At 41.0% G+C, this 20,562-nt stretch overlaps 1 protein-coding gene across 1 annotated transcript; it reads right to left on the reverse strand.

Annotated features, from left to right (window-relative positions):
* Nucleotides 1–11,725: 11,725 nt before the first annotated feature.
* On the reverse strand, nucleotides 11,726–12,169 carry LOC133770570 (eukaryotic translation initiation factor 1-like). Its single transcript, XM_062206641.1, has one exon. It carries the CDS (start codon nucleotides 12,167–12,169, stop codon nucleotides 11,726–11,728), a length of 444 nt encoding a protein of 147 aa, XP_062062625.1.
* Between the last annotated feature and the right edge of the window lie 8,393 nt (nucleotides 12,170–20,562).

Genomic DNA, 20,562 nt, shown 5'->3' on the forward strand with positions numbered 1-20,562 from the left:
TACAATTTGACATTGATTATAAAATTAGGAAAGTGTTTGAAAGAGATTCCCAGTGTCCGTTAACCTACTTAGTATCATATATACAGGTGAAGATGGAACTCTGTGACTAGTCCCACCCAGGGTTAATGAATAGGCTAAGTTTGGCAGGATTTATAGTGACATGGGGCATCACAATGCTGTTCCTGGCAGTTCAGAACAAAGTGAGAGGATGAAGACCTACAATTACGCTTGGGGGAAAATCAAAGTTCTTTCTTTATGGAAGACACTCCTCTAGCAAAGCAAACATTCACAAGTGTTTTTATTTTCATATTTTTGTGTCGCTTTTCAGCACTGAAATGCATTTAACAGCATTTGAAAGCCTGTGCCTTCTTTACAAAATCATCGTCCTTCACTGTAGATTTGAAAAAAGAAAAGTAATTGGGGGACACACTGTTGGCAAGCTCCATCAGTAGACGGATGAAGTCAGCTGTTACTCTCCGGTGTGACTCTTGCCATGACTGCTTAAATGCTCATTTGGTTCTTGGTGTCAGTGAGCTTTCAGATCTGGCACTTTTTGCCTATGCAGCTTCAGGAATTCTATATGGTATGTTGATTACATTCTGCAGCAGGAAAGGCTGCAGTAACCTGCTATGTCCTAGCTCAGTCCCATTGCCATCAGCAAGAAAATCTCTGAGAGCTTTCAAAGGACGGGCTGTGAGCCAAAAGACAACAGAATCAAATTTTGATGTAAAGATGCAACCAATTTTTGATGTAAAATTACAACCAATTAAACTATGGTTGTTCGTGGAGGTAATTTGTTAGTCATGTGAATGCCTCTTCTCTCTGGCCACTCTATTTGTTTATGATGAGGGCTGGTCTGGAAAACCATGTAGTCCATAGTTCTGGTTAAGAGCCTTAATCATTGGGCTCCATATGGTTTAAAGTGTGTAATATTCCATTTAAGATAACTCATTTCAGTACAGCTGGAAAAATCAATCTTGTAGGTCCATCTGCCAACCGAGCAATCTGCATCTTTTGGATGCCACTGCCTTTGCATTTGCCACTGGCTTCCTCCAAATGCAGAGAAAGCAAATGTGCATGTCCTCAGTAAAAATGCGCATGGCCACGTAACAAATTGCTCACTATCCATTTCCCCCAGAAAAGCTAACTCTTTATTAAATCTAACCATGCAACAAGGGCTCTGAATATTGCTCACCTTGGAATGTAAGGAGCAGTGGAAAAGTGGGTGAGAGAGTTGGCAGTTGTCATTCTAAGTCAGGAAAAGTCTGTTGGAGATACGTACTTTTGCTGACCTGACTCTTTAAAGAAGGCTGCGTGATGTCTCCTGAATAATGTATATGGAAGAAGGAATCTCTGATGATTCATGGTGACCCCTAAACTGGCCTGTCTTTGGAGGTCACTTCACACTTCCCATACTGTAGCTTTCTCCCCAGTGCTGTCTGTGTATCCAGAATACAAAGTCGTCTCAGTCTCCCAGTGTATTAGAGCTTACTCCTCTGAGTGTTGCCTTCACTTAACATGCTTTTTGGTATTTGTATGTGTCAGATAATCTAAAGTCAAGTAGAAGCAGTTTATTATTGAAAATAAATTTTAGTGAACAAGAAGTGAACTAGAGAATCTTGGTGTTCCTTTTCTTGTAATTCAATCAGGACAAAAACACCATAGTCAGTTATTAGGAAGTAGAAGAGATAATTGATATAATTTTCCATTATTTTTACTTAATTATAACTTTAAATTCTGCTAGGAGTTTCCTTTAGACAACAGGCTTGAAACAAATTAATACATAAAGCAGAATGACATAACTCATGTAAATTTTGGGAGAGATATTAGAAAGCATCTAACCCATCATTTCACAATTTCTGAACCTACTTGAACCATGAGGAATTAAGAGCAAGAGAATACAAGTTCCAAATTTCAACTATAACAAGGATCTTGAGGTTATAAAAATGAAGCCAAATTAGAGTAATTTGTGGCTTGACCTAAAACATCACATTCCTTTTAAAACAGAGAATGCATTAAAATCACTACTTAATTAGTATATCTCAAAGTATAATATAGGAATTACTTTGATTGGGTTCAACTCAATGCCTCTCATTCTAGATTTATAGAAGCAAAACATCTAGAATTCAGGCTTGGGAACTTGCATGTTTTAACAAATTTTTTTGGGGATGCTCGTATTAATTCATACACTGAAATTTGAAAAACCACTTAATCCAGCTGCTAAGTCTCCATCAAAGCGGGAGTCACTGGGTACATGCTCCCCACGTAGGATCTCTGTCCTTAATGTGTTTTACTATGAAACTTGAAAACACTACTAGTGGAACAATACCCTATACCTTGTGCGGTTGTGTGAATGCAGCCTGTTGAAATCCTTGCTTAGTATATACTAAGTTGATCTTTAGTATATGAAGGTAATTGAAAATGAAACTCGATAAAGGGCGGGATGGGAGAGGGAGGGGGGAGGGCCACGGGAGTGAGGGAGGTTGGGGGGGAAGCCACAACAATACAAAAGTTGCACTTTGTAAATTCACATTTATGAAATAAAAAATTTAAAAATTTTTAAAAAAGACTCCATCAAAGGTCTTTAGCAATTTCCAGTGACTGCATTCCTTGATCTGATCTAAATAACTGTATGTGTGGTCAGGAGGATGAGTGTCTTAGTACATGGGTGTATTCTAATCAACCAAAGTCAGGAATCCCCGTGAGAGGAGGGGACAGAAAAATAAATGCCATGCTTTCTGGCCCCAGGGTTGTTTCCCTTCATGTGCATGACACTCTGGTCACCTACAAGAGGGTGGATAGCAGCAACTCCCATCCATGAGTTGCCATCAGAGACTTACCTGATGTTATGGAAATGATCCCCAGAGGGAGCCATTTTGCCCTTTTTTCGATCAACAATGAACACATTTCTTACCATTATCTAGACTTAGTATTACAGATTCTGTCTCTTACTTTTTAAAGAGTAATTTAAAGTTAAAATATAAGAATCACCACAGGATAACTCTGTATAAAGTGTAGAAATATATATGGTAATTTTTAAAACTTACAATGTTTTCGCTCACATGGACCTTTCTAACACATTTTATTTTTACACTATATGGATCTATAATTGACATATCATACATAGCACAGATATTCATGTACTACCTATATATTTTGTCATATATACATATCCATGAAGCATCATTAAAATTAAGGTAGTGAATATATCCATCAACTGACATGGTTTTCTTATTCCCTGTTGTAATCCCTGCCTTCTCTTCCCTTTACCCATTAGAATGCCACTTTTCCCTCAACACATTCAAGCATTTGTAAGTTTTCAGAACTATGGGTTACTTTGTATTATCCAAAGTTTGGCCCAGTGGAATCATGTACCTTGTGCTATCTGGTTTCTTCTACTTAGCATAATTATATTGATTTTCTTCCATTATATGTCAGTGGCCCAATCCTTCTGAAGACTGAATAGTATCCCATGGTTGATTTAACCATTCATCTGTTGATACATTTAGGGGGTCTTCCCATTCTGACTATTGCAAATAATGCTATTATAAATGTTTGTGTACAAGTCTTTGAGCAGACATTCTTTCTTTTCTATTGGGTCAATACCTAGTCTGAATCAAATGTTGGATGTGTATTTAATTTTATAAGATGCTGCTGAACTGTTTTTCCAAGTGATTATACCATTTCCATTCTATTCAGCAGTCTATGAAGGATTTAGCTTTATATCCTCATCTACATTGGATTCTTTTCACTTTAAATATTTTAATAGCTGTGGTGTTGTATCATACTGTGGTTTTCACCTACACTTCTTTAATTATGAATGATGCAGAACTTCCTTTCATTGGTTTATTTCCTATCCATAAGAAGTCTGTTCAAATCTTTTGTATGTTTGTTTATTTGATGTTCTGTTTTCCTGTTGTTGAATTTGAGAATTTGTTGTTCTGCATTCTGAATAGCGTCCTTTATCAGGAATGTGCCATGAAAATATTTTCTCTTATGCTCTGGGTGCCTCTTCATTGTCCTAATAAAGTATTTTTTTAAAGAATTATTTGTTTACTTGAAAGAGTTACAGAAAGAGAAGGAGTGACAGATCTTACATAGCTGATTTGCTCTCCAAATGCCCACAAAGCTGAGGCTAGGCCAGATTGAATCCTGGTCCCAGGAACTCTCTGAGGGTCTCCCATATGGGAGACACAAACCCAACTATCTGGACTGTCATCTGCTGCCTCCCGGGTACATCAGGAGGAAGTCCAATCAGGAGCTTGGAATAGCCTGAACTCAAAGCCAGCACCCTGATACAGGCATTCAAAGCACTGGCTTAACTTTTTGACCCACACCACCAGCCACCAACAATATTTTTTGGATTAGCAAATATTCTAATACAGACAAAGCCCTATTTATCAATATTTTCTTTTTTGGATCACACTTTTGATGTTTTATTTAAGAAATTATTACCTAACCAAAGGTTAGAAAGATTTCCCCTTTTGTGTTCCTCTTGAGTTTTAAAGCTTTAGCTCTTTTTTTTTTTTTTTAATCTATGTCTAGGATTTTTTTTTATTAGGTTTATTCTCCGAGGATGGTTCAGAGGATACATGACTTCTTCTTTGAAACCCATCATTGTCTAGGCAGGATTTGTGGCATTGTGATGCTCAAAGGGGCATTAACAAAAACAGGGTCCTGGCCTGCACCATGGCTTAACAGGCTAATCCTCCACCTTGCGGCGCTGGCACACCAGGTTCTAGTCCCGGTTGGGGCGCCGGATTCTATCCCGGTTGCCCCTCTTCCAGTCCAGCTCTCTGCTATGGCCTGGGAAGGCAGTGGAGGATGGCCCAAGTCCTTGGGCCCTGTACCTGCATGGGAGACCACCTGGCTCCTAGCTTCAGATCAGCAAGATGCGCCGGCCGCAGCGGCCATTGGAGGGTGAACCAACGGCAAAAAGGAAGACCTTTCTCTCTGTCTCTCTCTCTCACTATCCACTCTGCCTGTCAAAAAAAAAAAAAAAAAAAAAAACAAACAAACAAACAAAAAAAAAACAGGGTCCTATATGTAGGAGTAGAAACTAAAGGGAAACCACAAATATGGAGGTTTGTTTTTTTTTTAAGACTTATTTTATTTGAAAGGCAGAGTTATAGATGCAGAGGGACAGACAGAGAAAGAGAAAGATCTTCCATTTGTTGGTTCACTCCCTAAATGGCCCCAACAGTCAGGGTTGAGTCAGGCCAAAGCCAGGACTGGGTCTCTAATGTGGGTGCAGGAGGCCAAGCACCCACACCATTGCCAGCCTGACAACAATGGAGTTTTTGAAGATCAGAGTCCAGGCTGACAGGTGTTTCCATTTCTATTGATGGTGAGATTTTCTGCATTGCTCTCACCCTGATCTTGATGGGGACATTTGGAGAAGGCTGATTGGGGATGGGGAGAGTGATGCAATCATTATTGTGACACACACTCCAATTCCCTATCATTTTTTAAGCAGAAGCCCCTCCTACTTCTCATCTGGCTTTTATCTCCTTAGTTGGCTAACCTGCACATTGAGAAATCCTGGGAGAAAAGAGCATGCTCAGAGATAGTGTCTTGTATTTGGGTTTGTAGCCCTCTGATGTGAAGAATGGGAGGGTGTGCAGTACTTCCTACGACAATTATAGAAACATAAACCTATAGCAATCCATAAATTATGTCTGAATTTATTTTAAAATATTCAGCTTTGTAGAAGTATTCAGCTTCAGTCTCTGCACATAAATATTCTGCCAAAACAGCATTTTCATTAACAAGATTGACTGTTAATGGGAAAATGTTCATACCATTTTGTTAAATGAAAAATTTAGATCACAAAACAATATGTAGAGTTATGGAGCTACTTTGCAAAAAAAGTCTATGCATATTAAAGGACAGGAAATACATACAGAAATTATTTTAAAATTGTCTTTATATGGTAAGAATGTGATTTTTTTTTTTTTTAATCTGGGGCTGGCATTGTGATGTAGTGGGTAAAGCTGCCACCTGTAATGCTGGCATCCCACATGGGTGCCCATTCACATCCCAGCCCCAGTGTGTGATTTAAGGCCCAGTCATGTCCTGATATTAGTTTCCTGCTAAAGTGCTCCCTGGGAGACAGCAGGTGATAGGCCAGGTACTTGGGTCCCTGCCACCCATTTGGGAGACAGACTGAGGTTTGGGCTCCTTGCTTTGGCCTAGCCCAGCCCTGCCCCAGATGTTGCAGGCTTATGAGGAAGTGAACAAGCAGATGCAGTCTGTCTCTCTCTCTCTGTTTCTCTCTCAAATAAATACCAATAAATACCATTTTAAAAAGCCATTTACTACAACTAACCTGACAAACATTATTGCCCAGTGACACAGCACATAACAGCATCATGTGGCTAATAGAGATCTGTGGCACACTTCCTCTGTCCAATATTGCAAGCTGAAGCTTGTGAAAAGCAGCTGAACAGTAAATTTCCCTTAGTAAGATTTGCAACACCTGTGTCAATAAAGTAGTGCCGCTGTGTGCTGGTGACCATGATACAAAATATAAAATGCCCCAATGACACTCATTGCTACATTAAATTCTACAAAGGAAACATTCAGCCTGATCACTTGTTACCTGAATAACTCAGCTCACTTTAGTCACTCCACATTCCAAAGTGTTCTGTTCAGGTGGAGCAGTTTTTTCTGCATCGTTATTTAATACCCCTCTGTGTCCTCACATATCTGAGTCTGTAAAATAATTCCGTTCTAAGATACCAAGATGAACTCCTGAGGTTGAACAAAAGATTCCACTTGTCTCACGAGGAATTCCTACTGCTTATAAAACAGAAATCCTGCTTCCCTTTAGAAACAGGGTAGCCATGAATCATGGCATCACGCTGGCTCGATCATAATCTAACACTTCATGCCTCAGACAACAACTTGATTTGTCAAGAGACTGGCCCTGCGAGGGCTGCCAATAGAATCGATGCCCATTGAAGAGGATATAATTAAGCCCGTGGTGAGCTAATTTCATTTTCTTTTTTAACAACTTGGAGTGCATAAGTACAAAATAGAAAATAAAGAGAAGGCTGTAAGAAATCTTGCTCTGCCCAAATACCAGCAAGGGTTTCACCTTTCTTTTACCTGACAAAGGGTGTTTAGAATTTGAAAACAGTATTCTCTCCAACACCCCACATGCGCATATTTGTTTCTACCCACTAAGCACTATCAGGTGTTCTCTAGGTATAACATTTTCTTACAAATTAACTGCAGAAAGACTCAGTGCCTCCTGCTTGTTATCTGCTTCTATTATGGCTTGAGGACAGAGAAATTGATTCTGACTCACTCTACCACTTGCTATGAGCAGTTTGGAGTAAAAGGATTTGTCGATTTGGGTAATTTCTTAGAAGCTTGTTATTTGCTTGGGAATACATCTATTACTCAACGACCGGAAATATAAAGAGCTGAATCAGCCATATTTTTAAGTTAAACATTTTATGTTGAGATGGGGAAGGAGCAGTTTAATGGTAATCTTAGTCATTATCATATCAGTATAAACTCTGAAATTTGGGGAAGCCCACGTTCTGGTAATGCAAAGAAATGAATTCTTACCCAAAAGCCTCTCCACCTTTGGCTGTTACTTGTCTTCTGTACCAAAACAAAACACTCTGCAAAATACAGGGAAGTGAGCTCATTATGCTCATGCTACAAGATCTGATCAAAAACATTTTATTAGTGGAATATTAACACAATAGTATATGCCATTTTTTAAAAGATTTATTTATTTGAAAGAGTTACAGAGAGAGAAGCAGAAGCAGAGAAAGACAGGTCTTCCATCCGCTGGTTCACTCTCCAATAGGCCACAATGGCCAGAGCTGCGCTGATCAGGAGCCAGGAGCTTCCTCTGGGTCTCCCACATGGGTGCAAGAGCCCAAGGTCTTGGGCCATCAGGCCACAAGCAGAGAGCTGGATTGGAAGTGGAGCAGTCTCAGGCCACAGCAGAGAGCTGGCTTGGAAGTGGAGCAGTTGGGACTTGAACCAGCGCCCATATTGGATGCTAGCACTGCAGGCAGAGGCTTTACCCACTAGACCACAGTGCCAGCCCCACAGATATCATCTTACGGGATTTCTGTTCTGCTCTGATGTCCATTTGGTTAAGCATGCTGGGGTTTCGTTTGTACCTCTCTCCCTAGGCTGATGCACGCTGCACATCAGGTCAGAACCTGTGTTGAGAGCAGGCTGGAGAGCCGCCTCACATCAAGCCCTGGCTCTGTGGTAGGCAAAGCTGGGTTGTTTAGTCGGTTAGATTAGAACTAAGGCTATTGAAATCACGTGGTCGAAATTTGTCATCTCAGGGTAGACATTTGGTGCAGCAGTTAAGATGCAGCTGGGCGCACCTGCATCCCATATTAGAGTGCCTTGCTCTCTGCTTCTGATCCAACTTCCTATTGATGTGCTCCCTGGGAGGCAGCAGGTGTTGGTTCAGGTACTTGGATCCCTGCCGCGCACATGGGAGGCCTGTATTGAGTTCCTGGATCTCAGATTAGGCCTGGCCTAGTTCTGGCTTTCATGGGCATTTTGGGGGAGTAAAGCAGACTTTCTCTGTTTCTCTGCCTTTTAAATAAAAAAAAATTAAATATCTCATGTACAGAACCTGTCTAGGTAGTTGTTTTGCCCCTGGAATACAACTTCATGTTCCAGAGTTTCCAGTGTTATAGCAGAGTCAGAGCTAATATGTAGAGCCAAGAAAATCTGGGTCGTTATGAGAAAAGCACAAACATGGTAAGTGTAGTTTGTATATTCTCACATTTCCTTAATGACTATTTTGTTCTTCCTTTGCCTGGTTTCCCAATACCTGCAGGTTCCCAGTATTTTCAAGCTATGGGGTTTTCTCATTCCAAGAGAAAACATTATCTCATGATTCACTAATATGTTTGTGCATGTGATTAGTATATTTTGTCCTAGGATCATTGGAAGATCCCAAAAGAACAAGTAGTGAAGCATAGAAAGAAAACTGAATTGATTTGTGGCCCTTGATGGGAGAGAAACTTAGAAATACAAGATCTTCCCCAAACTTCCTATTTCAAGTTATATGGGCACTTCTCTACCCGCTTCTTGTACAGATTAGCTGAATCATTGAGCTTGCTCCATGGGACGTTATTCTAAAAGTTATGTAAACTTTCAGGAGGCTAGGCTTCTGATTGGAAACCTCATCTCCATTTTCAGCCCTGTGTGTCTAAATAAGTTCTGAATCCTTTCAGTTGCAACTAACAGAATACCAAATCAACATATGATTTAAACAGGTAGGGCTGGGCTGCTCTCACATAACGAGGAGTCCAGATTGAGTTGCTGCAATTGTTTAAGAAGTTCAAATCCACATATTGACTTTTTGTTGTCATTATTTTATAACCTCACCTTTTGATTTTTTTTTTTTTTTTGACAGGCAGAGTGGACAGTGAGAGAGAGAGGCAGAGAGAAAGGTCTTCCTTTTGCCGTTGGTTCATCCTCCAATGGCCGCTGCGGCTGGCTGATCCGATGGTAGGAGCCAGGTGCTTATCCTGGTCTCCCATGGGGTGCAGGGCCCAAGCACTTGGGCCATCCTCCGCTGCACTCCCTGGCCACAGCAGAGAGCTGGCCTGGAAGAGGGGCAACCGGGACAGAATCCGGTGCCCCGACCGGGACTAGAACCTGGTGTGCCGGCGCCGCAAGGCGGAGGATTAGCCTAGTGAGCCGCGGCGCCAGCACCTTTTGATTTTTGTTACAACCTAAATCCTGAGCCTCATAAATTAGTTCTAATCATTTGACACATTTGTATACTTTTCTATTTCTATCTGTATTAGTAGGAAACTAAGCATTGTTTTCTTCTCAAAAGAGGGACAAAATAAATTGGAGGCAGAGGCAGTAGCCAGTCATGGTTAGTAGACTGAATGTCAGCTGCTATCATGGTAGCTGGGCTAGTATTTACTCTCAGTAGTAGGATCCACAATGTTTTAATGGCTGTATCTTTGTAGGTTCATCCTAAAAACAGAGTACTTTTATTGTTCTAGCTCTGCAGTCCCTTTGGCTGCATATGTATTGGCTCATCCCCTGGGCTTTCTTTGATATTTCCCTGCAAGAACCCATGTTTCAACACAGTGTTGTACCTAACAGCTACACTAAGTGCAAAGTCCTAAGGCTTCAAAATGAGGAAAGAGCTATGGTTCAGGAACTATATATAGATTCATTCATTTCCCTGGAAGGTACCAGCCTTTCATCTGCACAAATCCTGCTGTTGGCTTTGAACCAAAACTATCCTACTTTTGGCCTTTCTCAGGCTCACCAGAGTTGGAATTTGTTTCAATGGTTTGCAATCCTAGTATCAGAGAACTCTTTCCCACAAAATTTTTTCCACTCCTCTTCTGAATAAGCTGTCATGATTTTCAAATTTCAGTAATTCCTGTTCTTTATAAGGCATTGCCATTTTTTCCCATGATAGCCTGCCCTGGCTCTGCTAGACTTCTTGATGCTTTCTGAGTGCCCATGCCCCTCGATTCTTGTATTACCTGAGATATTTCTTTCCCTCTGCCTCTCTATCACTCTTTCTCATTCAGCTTTACATATACATTCATGTTTCCTTTAAACTACCAGTTTTTTAAAAAATTATTTATTTATTTGAAAGTCAGAGTTACACAGAGAGAGGGAGAAACAGAGAGAGTAAGAGATCTTCCAACTGCTGTTTCACTACCCAGATGTCTACAACAGCCAGGGCAGGGCCAGGCTGAGGCTGGGTTCAGGAGCTTCCTCTGTATCTCTCACGTGGGTGACAGGAGCCAAGGTACTTGGGCCACCCTCTGCTGCTTTTCCCAGGCCATTAGCAGGGAGCTGCATTGTAAGTGGAGCAGCTGGGACATGAACCAGCACCAGTATGTGACACCAGTGTCGCAGGGTGGTGGCTTTACCTGTTAAACTATCTTTACCCTTAAACTGTCTTTTTCTTCCATCTAACCACTAATTCTAGGTTGATCTATTGCTTCTAATTATGTACCTACAGCCAATTCTATTCTATTCTCCTGATATTAGGAATGTTATTTATAGTTGCCTTTTCAACATCTCAATCTCAAATATTAACCAGAACTTTTGTTTTCAAATTTTAAAAATGTCATTCATGACAAATCACATATAAAAATATATTCAACATCAATAGCAATAAGTAAATGCAAATTAGAACCTCAATGATATTACTTCACACCATAAGAGTCACTACAGTAAAAAATAAATGCTAGTGGATCACTCACAGAATATGGGTGGGAAATTAAGCCCCCAGAGTGACCCTGGGATACAGTTTAGTAATTTCTGAAAACATGTTATGACTATGACCTGGACTCTTGGACATGTACCCCAGAGTATGAAGAGTTATGTTCACATCAAAACTTAAACACGGATCTTCATAGTAGCTGAAAACAGTCAAGATGATCATTAATAGGTGACTGGTTAAGCAAACTATGGTTCATTGTGTCAGTGTCAGCATCCTGGGTTTGATGCTGTACTGTGGTTCTGCAAGATGTTAGTAAGCTGAGTGAACAACATGGAAGATCTTTCTGAGTTATTTATTTACTTTTTTTTTTTTTTTTTTGCATGGCTCTTTTCAGTTTATTGCATAAAGGAGTTACACTAGTCCAAGTTAAAAGCAGATCCTAAGTGCTTACATCATACAAGCTCTGAGGTTTTTAAACTTGTGACAAGGGACACAAAGGCAATTCTACTCATTGCAAAGAAATCCTCAGTTAAGCTTCTGCGCCACAAACACTTGAAACCCATGAACCTTCAGCTGGTCGTCCTTAGCCAGTCCAGTCTCTACCAGGAACTGGCGCTGGTTCTTGTGCTGGTTACCCTGTAGCTGAATTACTTCTCCATATTCTGGGTGCTCCACTACAGTACTGCTGCAGGCATATTTCTTAAACACCTTTACTAGTTTCTTTTTATCATAATCATCAGCGATCCCTTGGACAGCAGAAAGGGTCTTCCTGCCGGTTCTCTGTTGAATGCTTACATGGATATAATCCTCAGTGCCAGCAGGAACCAGGTCATCGCCCTTACTGACATCAGCAAAGGGGTCAAAAGAGTGGAGGTTCTGGACAGCAGACGTAAAATACAATTCCTTTTCCTCTGCTGGCCAAAATGGCCTGCAGAGAAGGTGGGGTGGTGGAGGTGGGGGACAGAGCATCCGGAAGCCAGGGGGCTCAAGGGAGGGGCTGCTGAGTCCTCACTGGCGGCTCAGTGTCTGGGGCCTCTGAGTTATTTCCAACAACCGTATGTGAATCTACAATTACCTTAAAATTTTAAAATTGAATTTAAAAAGTTAATTACATTTGTTTAGGGTAGAATAGAATAAGAAAGTTGGAAAAGTATATAGTGGGAGTGTGGACATGGTGGGAAGAATCACTATATTCCTAAAGTTGTAATTATGTAATTTGTACTCCTTAAATAAAGGGTTTCTTTGGGAAAAATACAAAGAAATTAATTAAATTCTGAATATTAGAAAATGCCCTTAAAATTATAATCCATGGTGTAACTATGTCCTTTTTCTTATATTATTTCATTAAATCTTGCATTAACAGTAACCTAAAAAAAACTTAACTTTTCTTCATTTTGATAAACTTGTGCATTAACTTTCTCCTTTTCTTCCTATTAGTAATTCTACATGGAGTCATTCTGTCTTGGATTTCCACAGGAGTCCACACCCCCAAAAAAGAAAAAAAAAAAAACAGGAAAGGTCTTTTTTAATATAAAGATACTCATTTTCTTTTCTTTTAAAAAGATTTGTTTGTTTACTTCACAGGAGACACACACACGCACACATCTTCCATCTGCTGGTTCACTCCCCAGATTGGCCACAATGATTGGTGCTGGGTTAGGCCAAAGCCAGGAGCTTCAGCCAGGTCTCCCATAAGGTTGCAAGAGCTCAAGCACTTGGTCCATCTTCTTCTGCTTTCCCAGACATATTAGCAGGGAGCTGGATCAGAAGTGGAGCAACAGGGACACAAGCCGGCACCCATATGGGATGCCAGTGTTGCAGGCAGCTTAACCCTTGCACCACAGTGGGTCTTGTTAAAGGACATTTCAAGTATGTCTGACTTGAAACAAATATTTGATTAATATATTGTACCAATGGCATGCATCTTTTTTTTTTTTTTTTTTGACAGGCAGAGTGGACAGTGAGAGAGAGAGACAGAGAGAAAGGTCTTCCTTTGCCGTTGGTTCACCCTCCAATGGCCACCACAGCTGGCGAGCTGTGGCTGGCACACTGCGCTGATCTGAAGGCAGGAGCCAGGTGTTTCTCCTGGTCTCCCATGCAAGTGCAGGGCCCAAGTACTTGGGCCATCCTCCACTGCACTCCTTGGCCACAGCAGAGAGCTGGCCTGGAAGAGGGGCAACCGGGGCAGAATTCAGTGCCCCAACAGGGACTAGAACCCTGTGTGCCAGTGCTACAAGGCAGAGGATTAGCCTATTGAGCCATGGTGCCGGCCTGGCATGCATCTGTTATTGCCCTCTGTTCTGAAGGGAGGGAAGAACTTCTAGTTCATGCATGTCCTTACCCAAGAGTTGAAGGAGCCCATGAACCCAGGTGGCTCCCACAACTCATGTGTCTAACACATTCCTGGAGTCCTGATGCCCCTGGGTGTTGCAGGCATGACTGTGGATTTTCATATTGATACAGAAGCCCCTTAGTCTGCTCTGAATTACCAAGGTGTAACCCTATCCTCAAGGAGTTGTGTCATCATGGGAGTAGATGGCAAGTCCCACTCCCAACAGTTCACTTTGCCTTTCAAGGACTACCTAACTACCGCAGTTAAATTAAAGGAAATTTCTAGTGGAGTACATATATCAAGAATTAAGCCTCTACCTCTGGAGTTCTCACAGACGCACTCAGAGGATAGCTCTGCCTACTCTTCTGAGTCAATTGAGTACCTAAAGTTTATCCTCAAAAGGTTAAAAGATAAGTAGAATTTTTGCTTTTGCTGTAAATTTCTCCCTAAAGAGAACAATTGGAATTGTTGCACTTCCCAGATGACATGCTTTTCCTACTTCTTCCATCTTAGTCTGGAAACTGCCACTGGCAGGAAAACTCCCTGGTAAACTATTCCACTCTTATTCCTAAAGGAGAAAACCATATTGTAAACCATAAAGTCACTTGAAGAAATCTGCTGCCTTGGGTGACTGAGCTCAGACTGCTGGTCAGGCTCTAGAATGACCGTAAGATTCTTCAGATGCCCCAGCTAAATTGGCCATGGACAACCAATTAACCCTGGATTACCTACTGGCAGAATAGGGCAGAGCATGTGCAGTGATTAATAAAACTCATGGACCTTAATGTAACAACAGTGAGCTCGTGGAAGAAGATATCAAAGGGATTTATGATCTAGCCAAGTGGCCCCATGATTTTGGTAACGGAAGTCCCTTGGCTTCCACCATCCGCAAGCAGTAATAAGTGCTCCTGCATCTCTACTCTTTCTCTTTTTCAGCCCATGTAGACTCATCTTAATTGTCAGATTTTTCTCTTCTAGAATCCAATGGTTTCATGTGAAGATGATAGATATGCAGGCATTCTAGCCATTACCAGTGAATAGTGACAGACTTCTAGCTCCTCCAATGGAATACCTAGGTCATTTAGCAAGCAATTTTCATTCCCTGGCTAGGCAGGGACAATGTTCTGACACAGAATGAAGTTACAGAAGATGGACTTTCTTCCTTCTGCTTCCCCCATAAGGATTAATGGGTACAAATATCTGAGGGAAGAAAGAAAATATAGATAAAAAGACAGTTCAGAATCAGAAAAAGAGCCAGAGGAAATATGTTCACCACACCCTTGCCCTTGGCTGCTTCTAAAATTCCTCACAAATCCATCAACCTGAAGTCACAATTGTAGCAAAGCCACAGTGCAGAACCAGTACATGCCTGCTGATCCCATCTGAACAATGACCTATAGCATATTATAATTCCATTATCATAAAATTGCCATGGCTGGTACTCCTACTTTTGTCATACATCAGACGAGATTATACCACTGAAACTTCCTTAAAAGACCAGAAAATGGGAAGTCACCAAAGTTCTGAAAATCTCTGCATTTCCTAGAAAGCTCTACCCAAAGCATCACCTCCTGTGCCTCCAGGGAATGGGGTGCAGGTCTCTCTCAAGAGCACTCACACCACTTCTTGAATACGTACTTTCGCTCTGCTAGCAAATCTTATTCCTCTGCCAACCTTCATCTACATCTTGTCCTTAAATTCTTGCTTGCCTTGGAAGCAAGAACTTGGACCCAAACATCCCACAATGTAAGCACCACCTGGATCAAGAAATATGGGTATACACTCAGGGAGCTCCAGAGGTATTCACTGCCACCAGCCAGATTGTTTTCAAAGTAACCAGCTTTCTGATCTTTATTTCTATCAATTAGTTGTTCCTGTTACTCTACTTTGTATAAGTAGGAGAAAATGATATAGACAAAAATGAAGTCCAATTATCTTTCTCACTATCTCTTTTCCTCCTTAAGTGTCTTTCTACTGGCTTACTGAATTAGAACTCCTAAGTCATTGTTTTCTCCTTCTCTTTATTCCCTTATTTATCATTTATGCAACTCTAGTGTCTGTCAACTAAAAATTTTCCAAATTTGTTCTTGGGTACTTCTTGCTATCAGTATTTATTTAGTAGATCACTACACTTTTTTTTTTTTCTTGGAATTTGTGGTTAACACCCACATGATTGCCCTGTGCTCCATATTACTCTCCCTGTCTTAATCTTTTCTCCATATGACTTCCAATGTGCTCTTTCTAAAATACAAGATAATCAGTCCCACACTTGCTTGAGATCTAGCTTTGTCTTGTTTATTTTTAGATTTTATACAAGTTCCTGGATGATCAGTCTCTTGAAAATTTTCCCATGTTCACTCTGCTTCCAGATCCCAGAATGCACTCTACTCCGACCATATGGTCTGTCTTACAGTCTCCAAAACGGAAATACTCTTTCATGCACCTCTAAGTATTTGCAAATGCTGTGATTTCTTCCTAGGATGCTTTTCTATCTCCTTCTTTATCTAGTAAAAAGCCTACAAAACCCTCCAATCTCAATCAAAATATCCTCACTATTTCTCCCCTCACTCTCAAATACAATTAGTAGCTTTATGTGAGACATATTCCAGTATAATTCTTAGATACTTTTTTTTTTAGATTTTTTTTTTTGAGAGGCAGAGTTAGACAGTGAGAGAGACAGAGAAGAGAAAGGTCTTCCTTCCGTTGGTTCACCCCCTAAATGGATGCTACGACCAGCATGCTGTGCTGATCCAAAGCCAGGAGCCAGGTACCGCCTCCTGGTCTCCCATGCGGGTGCAGGGCCCAAGCACTTGGGCCATCCTCAACTGCTTTCCCGGGCCACAGCAGAGAGCTGGCCTGGAAGAGGGGCAACTGGGACAGAATCCGGTGCCCCGATTGGGACTAGAACCTGGTGTGCCGGCACCACAGGTGGAGGATTAGCCTAGTGAGCCACGGAGCCAGCCCTTAGATACTTCTATGTAACATGTCTACAAGTATTTATTGGTACCTCTCTGTTTCACAGATTATTTTCTCTGCTCATAGATTTTTCTACTCTTCCATATATCCTCTGTTTAGAATATAAATATTACACAATAAGAATTCCTTTTGAATGAACAGCAGTAAAATTAAGAATAAAAATGGCAAATAGAAGCATAATAATATTCTCCACAAGCACCAAGGGAGTAAGGGGTATGTTCTCACACACACACAAAAAAGGACATTAAACTAATCTTAAAGAATGGGTAAAATTTGGTTTGAAAATGAATCAGAAACATATCTGTCATTAATTATAAGCAGAGACACTTTTTAGGGGGAGGGTGGCGAATAGAGCACCTGCTGGTTCCACACATCACTTAGAAAATGCTCTTCAGAGCGTTTCACATGATAAAACTATTTCTTTTGGCCATCTGACTCAGTCTCAGGCCTTGGTTCCTGAATAGATCTTGACAAATTAGAACTCATAAGAGAAGCATTGGCTTAGAATTAGAATGTTTCTAGGTTCCAATCCCTGCTGTTTGCAGTCTTTGATGTTTGATTGGTCTTTGATATCTTCCATATTAACCTCTGTATAACAGGGAATACATGCCATTATCCAGGGGTGTAATATGAGAATTGAATGAATGATATTTATAGAGTGCTCAACACAATGCTTGGCAAGCTGTCAGTGCTTTGAGAATTTTAGTGTCCTGTTATGGTTCCCAATGCATGCTTGTAATGTTTTTCTTTGATGCACTTACTGTTTATGACAGAAGCGGAGATGGGAGAGTGGAAGTGGAATATTGTGTATATTGACTGTGTGGAAGACTATGTGGAAGAGCCACTAACACTATCCAGGGCTGAGCATAAACAGTAAATCCTGCTATGGCCCTGTGTTCTGCTGACCTCTGAGATTCTCTGGAGGCCCAAAGTGGCCTGGACTGCTGACACAGGCAGTTGAAAACTGTGTTGCTCTGTTAAAACAGCCAGCTCACTTCACCTGACTTTGTACAGATTCAGAGCACCATACTCATTCCATCTGATTTGTGCTTAGAAGAGATAAACAAATGTCTGAAAACAAAACCCACATGCCAAGACAGCTAATCTCCAGCTGCCATCAAGGTTGCACATAAATGAATCTGTTCTTGCCTTGATGGTCTTTATTCCTGTTGCTTAACAACACTGTTCAAGCATGTAGTATAGTATAGTATATAGTATAGTATATTCAGTATAGTACATCTGAAACTGTGAGGATTGAAGATCCTGCAAAAGCAATGGCTGACCATGATTCAGCTGCATCTTCTGATATTTGAAAAGAAAAAAAAAGCTACAACATATTTTTTTCTGTATGATACCACATACATTATCTTATGCAGCATACTTCATTTTTCTACAGATTTATTTATTTGAAAGGCAGAGATGAGAGAGAAAGAGAGAGAGAGAGAAAGAGGTTGGTCTTCCATCTGCTGGCTCACTCCTCAGGTGATTGCAATGGCCAGAGCTGCACTGATCCGAAGCCAGGAGCCAGGAGCTTAATCTGGATCTCCCACATGGGTGCAGGGACCCAAGCACTTGACCATCTTCTGCTGGTTTCCCAGGCCATAGCAGAGAGCTGGATTGGAAGTGGAGCAGCCGGGACTCGACCTTGTGCCCCGGGACTCGACCTTGTGCCCATATGGGATGTTGGCACTGCAGGCAGCAGCTTTACATGCTATGCCATAGCGCCAGCCCCAGTGACAGATACTTTATAAGCATCTTGTTTGCTAAGCACATTATTAAATGCTAGGGAATCTGTGACAAACAACAAAGATGAGATGTGACCACAAAGTTTGAATCGTGTAGCCAATCAACATCATGTTTAAGCAATTCCCTTCTTCACACAGCTAGTAAGAAGGGCAGAGAGCTCAAATCACATAATTATTTAGCAATATATATATTGAGCACTAGGAGTCAGGTGCAGTAAAAAAAAAATACATTGGAGATGGGCAAAGATACATGATCTAAAGGGATCCTCACTGGATGCTTTGAATTATGAATGATAAGACATTTGTAGATAAAGACATTGGGAGCAGGAGGAGGGGCCTGAGAGAGAGAGAGTGAGAGAGAGAGAGAAACGACCTGTATTAATTTTCTATTGTGCACATTGAATTACCACAGAACTGTGCATGAGTTAGCTGGCCCCACTGCTGAGGAATCCCAGAGCTGCAGTCCAGTTTTCAGCCAGCTGTGTCCTCATTGGGTGGTCAGGTTCTCTTCCAGGCTTACCTGAAAATTGGCAGACTTTTTATCTGGGAGCTGCAGAACTCATGTATACCACGTCTTCACAGCTAACAAGACAAAGACATTCTGACATTGCTTTTAAGGACCTCGCCCCATTAGCTCCGCCTCACCCAGTATAATCTCCTGTTTGACTAATCCACAGTCAGCTAATTAGTAATAAAATTGTAGGAGTGATATTCTGTCAAAGTTGCTGGCCCCAATCACATTCCAGGGGAGGTGATTATACGGGACATGCACATGACAAGACAGGAATCTTAAAGAGCATGTTAAAAGTTTGGTCAAGGTCAGACTAAGTTGTCAGCTGACATTTCTGTCAATGACAGCCATCTGCCTTAATCTCACGTGTATCTCTGCCCTGTCTAGGGGAGATTTGCAGTGTTGAGAGTTAGCTTGCAGAAATGGTCTAGGTAGGTTCAGTTGTGGTTCAACCTCTCGTCTCGTGGGAGTATGGCTTCAGGTAAGCTACTTGACCTCTCTTATGGCAGGAATTCTGAGTTCACTTAAAAATGTTGATGTTATCTTATGTGGATATTATTAGGTAATTGTAATTTTAAACTAGTACATCTGTGACCATTTGGTAGCTCTAATTGTAAAGGAAATTTCTTCCTTAGAAGTAAGAAAATAAGTACAAGCCTTCTTATTAATAGCAAATATTGTCTTGAGAGTGAAAAAATAACCTTATCTTATTCTGTAACTGAAGATCACACACTGTGTGTTAGGTGCTAAAAGATTTTGATTTGTTAAACAGTTGAGCCAAAAAGTACAAGGACAATTTAAAAATTTCATGGGAAAATACTTCTTCAATTTTTCCACAAAATTTTGAAATATTTTCATACCAGATCCCTGCTTCTAAGGAGAAAATCTTTAGAGTAACAAACCCAGTGAGAACAGCCTTCTTGAAGAACATGGAGGCATGAAGTAATGAGGAATACATTCATCCTTTTTTAAAATATTTTCTTTCTTTATTATTTGAAAGGCAGTGAGCAGGGAGATTTTTCATTTGCTAATTTACTACCCAAATGCCTACAACAGTTGGGGCTGGGGCTCACCCAAACCTGAAGCCTGGAGCTCAGCCCGGGTCTCCCACATGGGAGGTGATCATCCAAGTGCTTGAGCTCTCAGCGGCTGCTTCCCAGCATATGCATTCGCAGGGATCCTGAACAGCACAGCTGGAACCGAAACCCAGGCACTCTGGAATGGGATTCAGGTGTTCCAAGCACAGCTTAACAGTCATGCTAATGTCAATGGAGAGGGGTAACTCAATGCTTAAAATCCAGTTACAGGTTGGTGCTCCCTCAGTGGACAACTTGCTAATGTGGAGGACATATCTGGACAAAGGTAACATTGATATCATCGTGTAGGAGACTCAAGCTTCATATCCATCAAGGGATGGATTTATGAAATATGAATTTCAAAAAAGGAAACCTGAATTGTGAATGTAACCTGCTTGGGGACATGTGTGGTATACTGAGAAGACACAGAAGTGGTTTCTCAAAATCCTTTTTCATCCGTATTATCCATTGTTTTTCCTTTTCAAACAGTCTAACTCCAAATGCTCAGTGGGATGGGTCTGTAGACATGTATGTTCTAGAGAATTCAGCTAGGCCATGATATCCTATTGGAGAGTATTGTGATATAGCAGTGGTTTTCATAATGCATTGAATTAACTGGGTCTAGAACATTGGTTCTCAACCTTTGGTATATAGATTCTCAGATACAGATGAGAATTCTCATATACAATGTGGTGAAGTCACCTGATGGTATAATGTAGGTG

Source organism: Lepus europaeus, chromosome 11, assembly GCF_033115175.1.
Source record: "Lepus europaeus isolate LE1 chromosome 11, mLepTim1.pri, whole genome shotgun sequence".
Classification (NCBI taxonomy): Eukaryota; Metazoa; Chordata; class Mammalia; order Lagomorpha; family Leporidae; genus Lepus; species Lepus europaeus.

Bases quoted from the DNA above. Each gene is read 5' to 3' on its own strand.
- LOC133770570 (XM_062206641.1), bottom strand. From the start codon at position 12,169: ATGCTCTGTCCCCCACCTCCACCACCCCACCTTCTCTGCAGGCCATTT.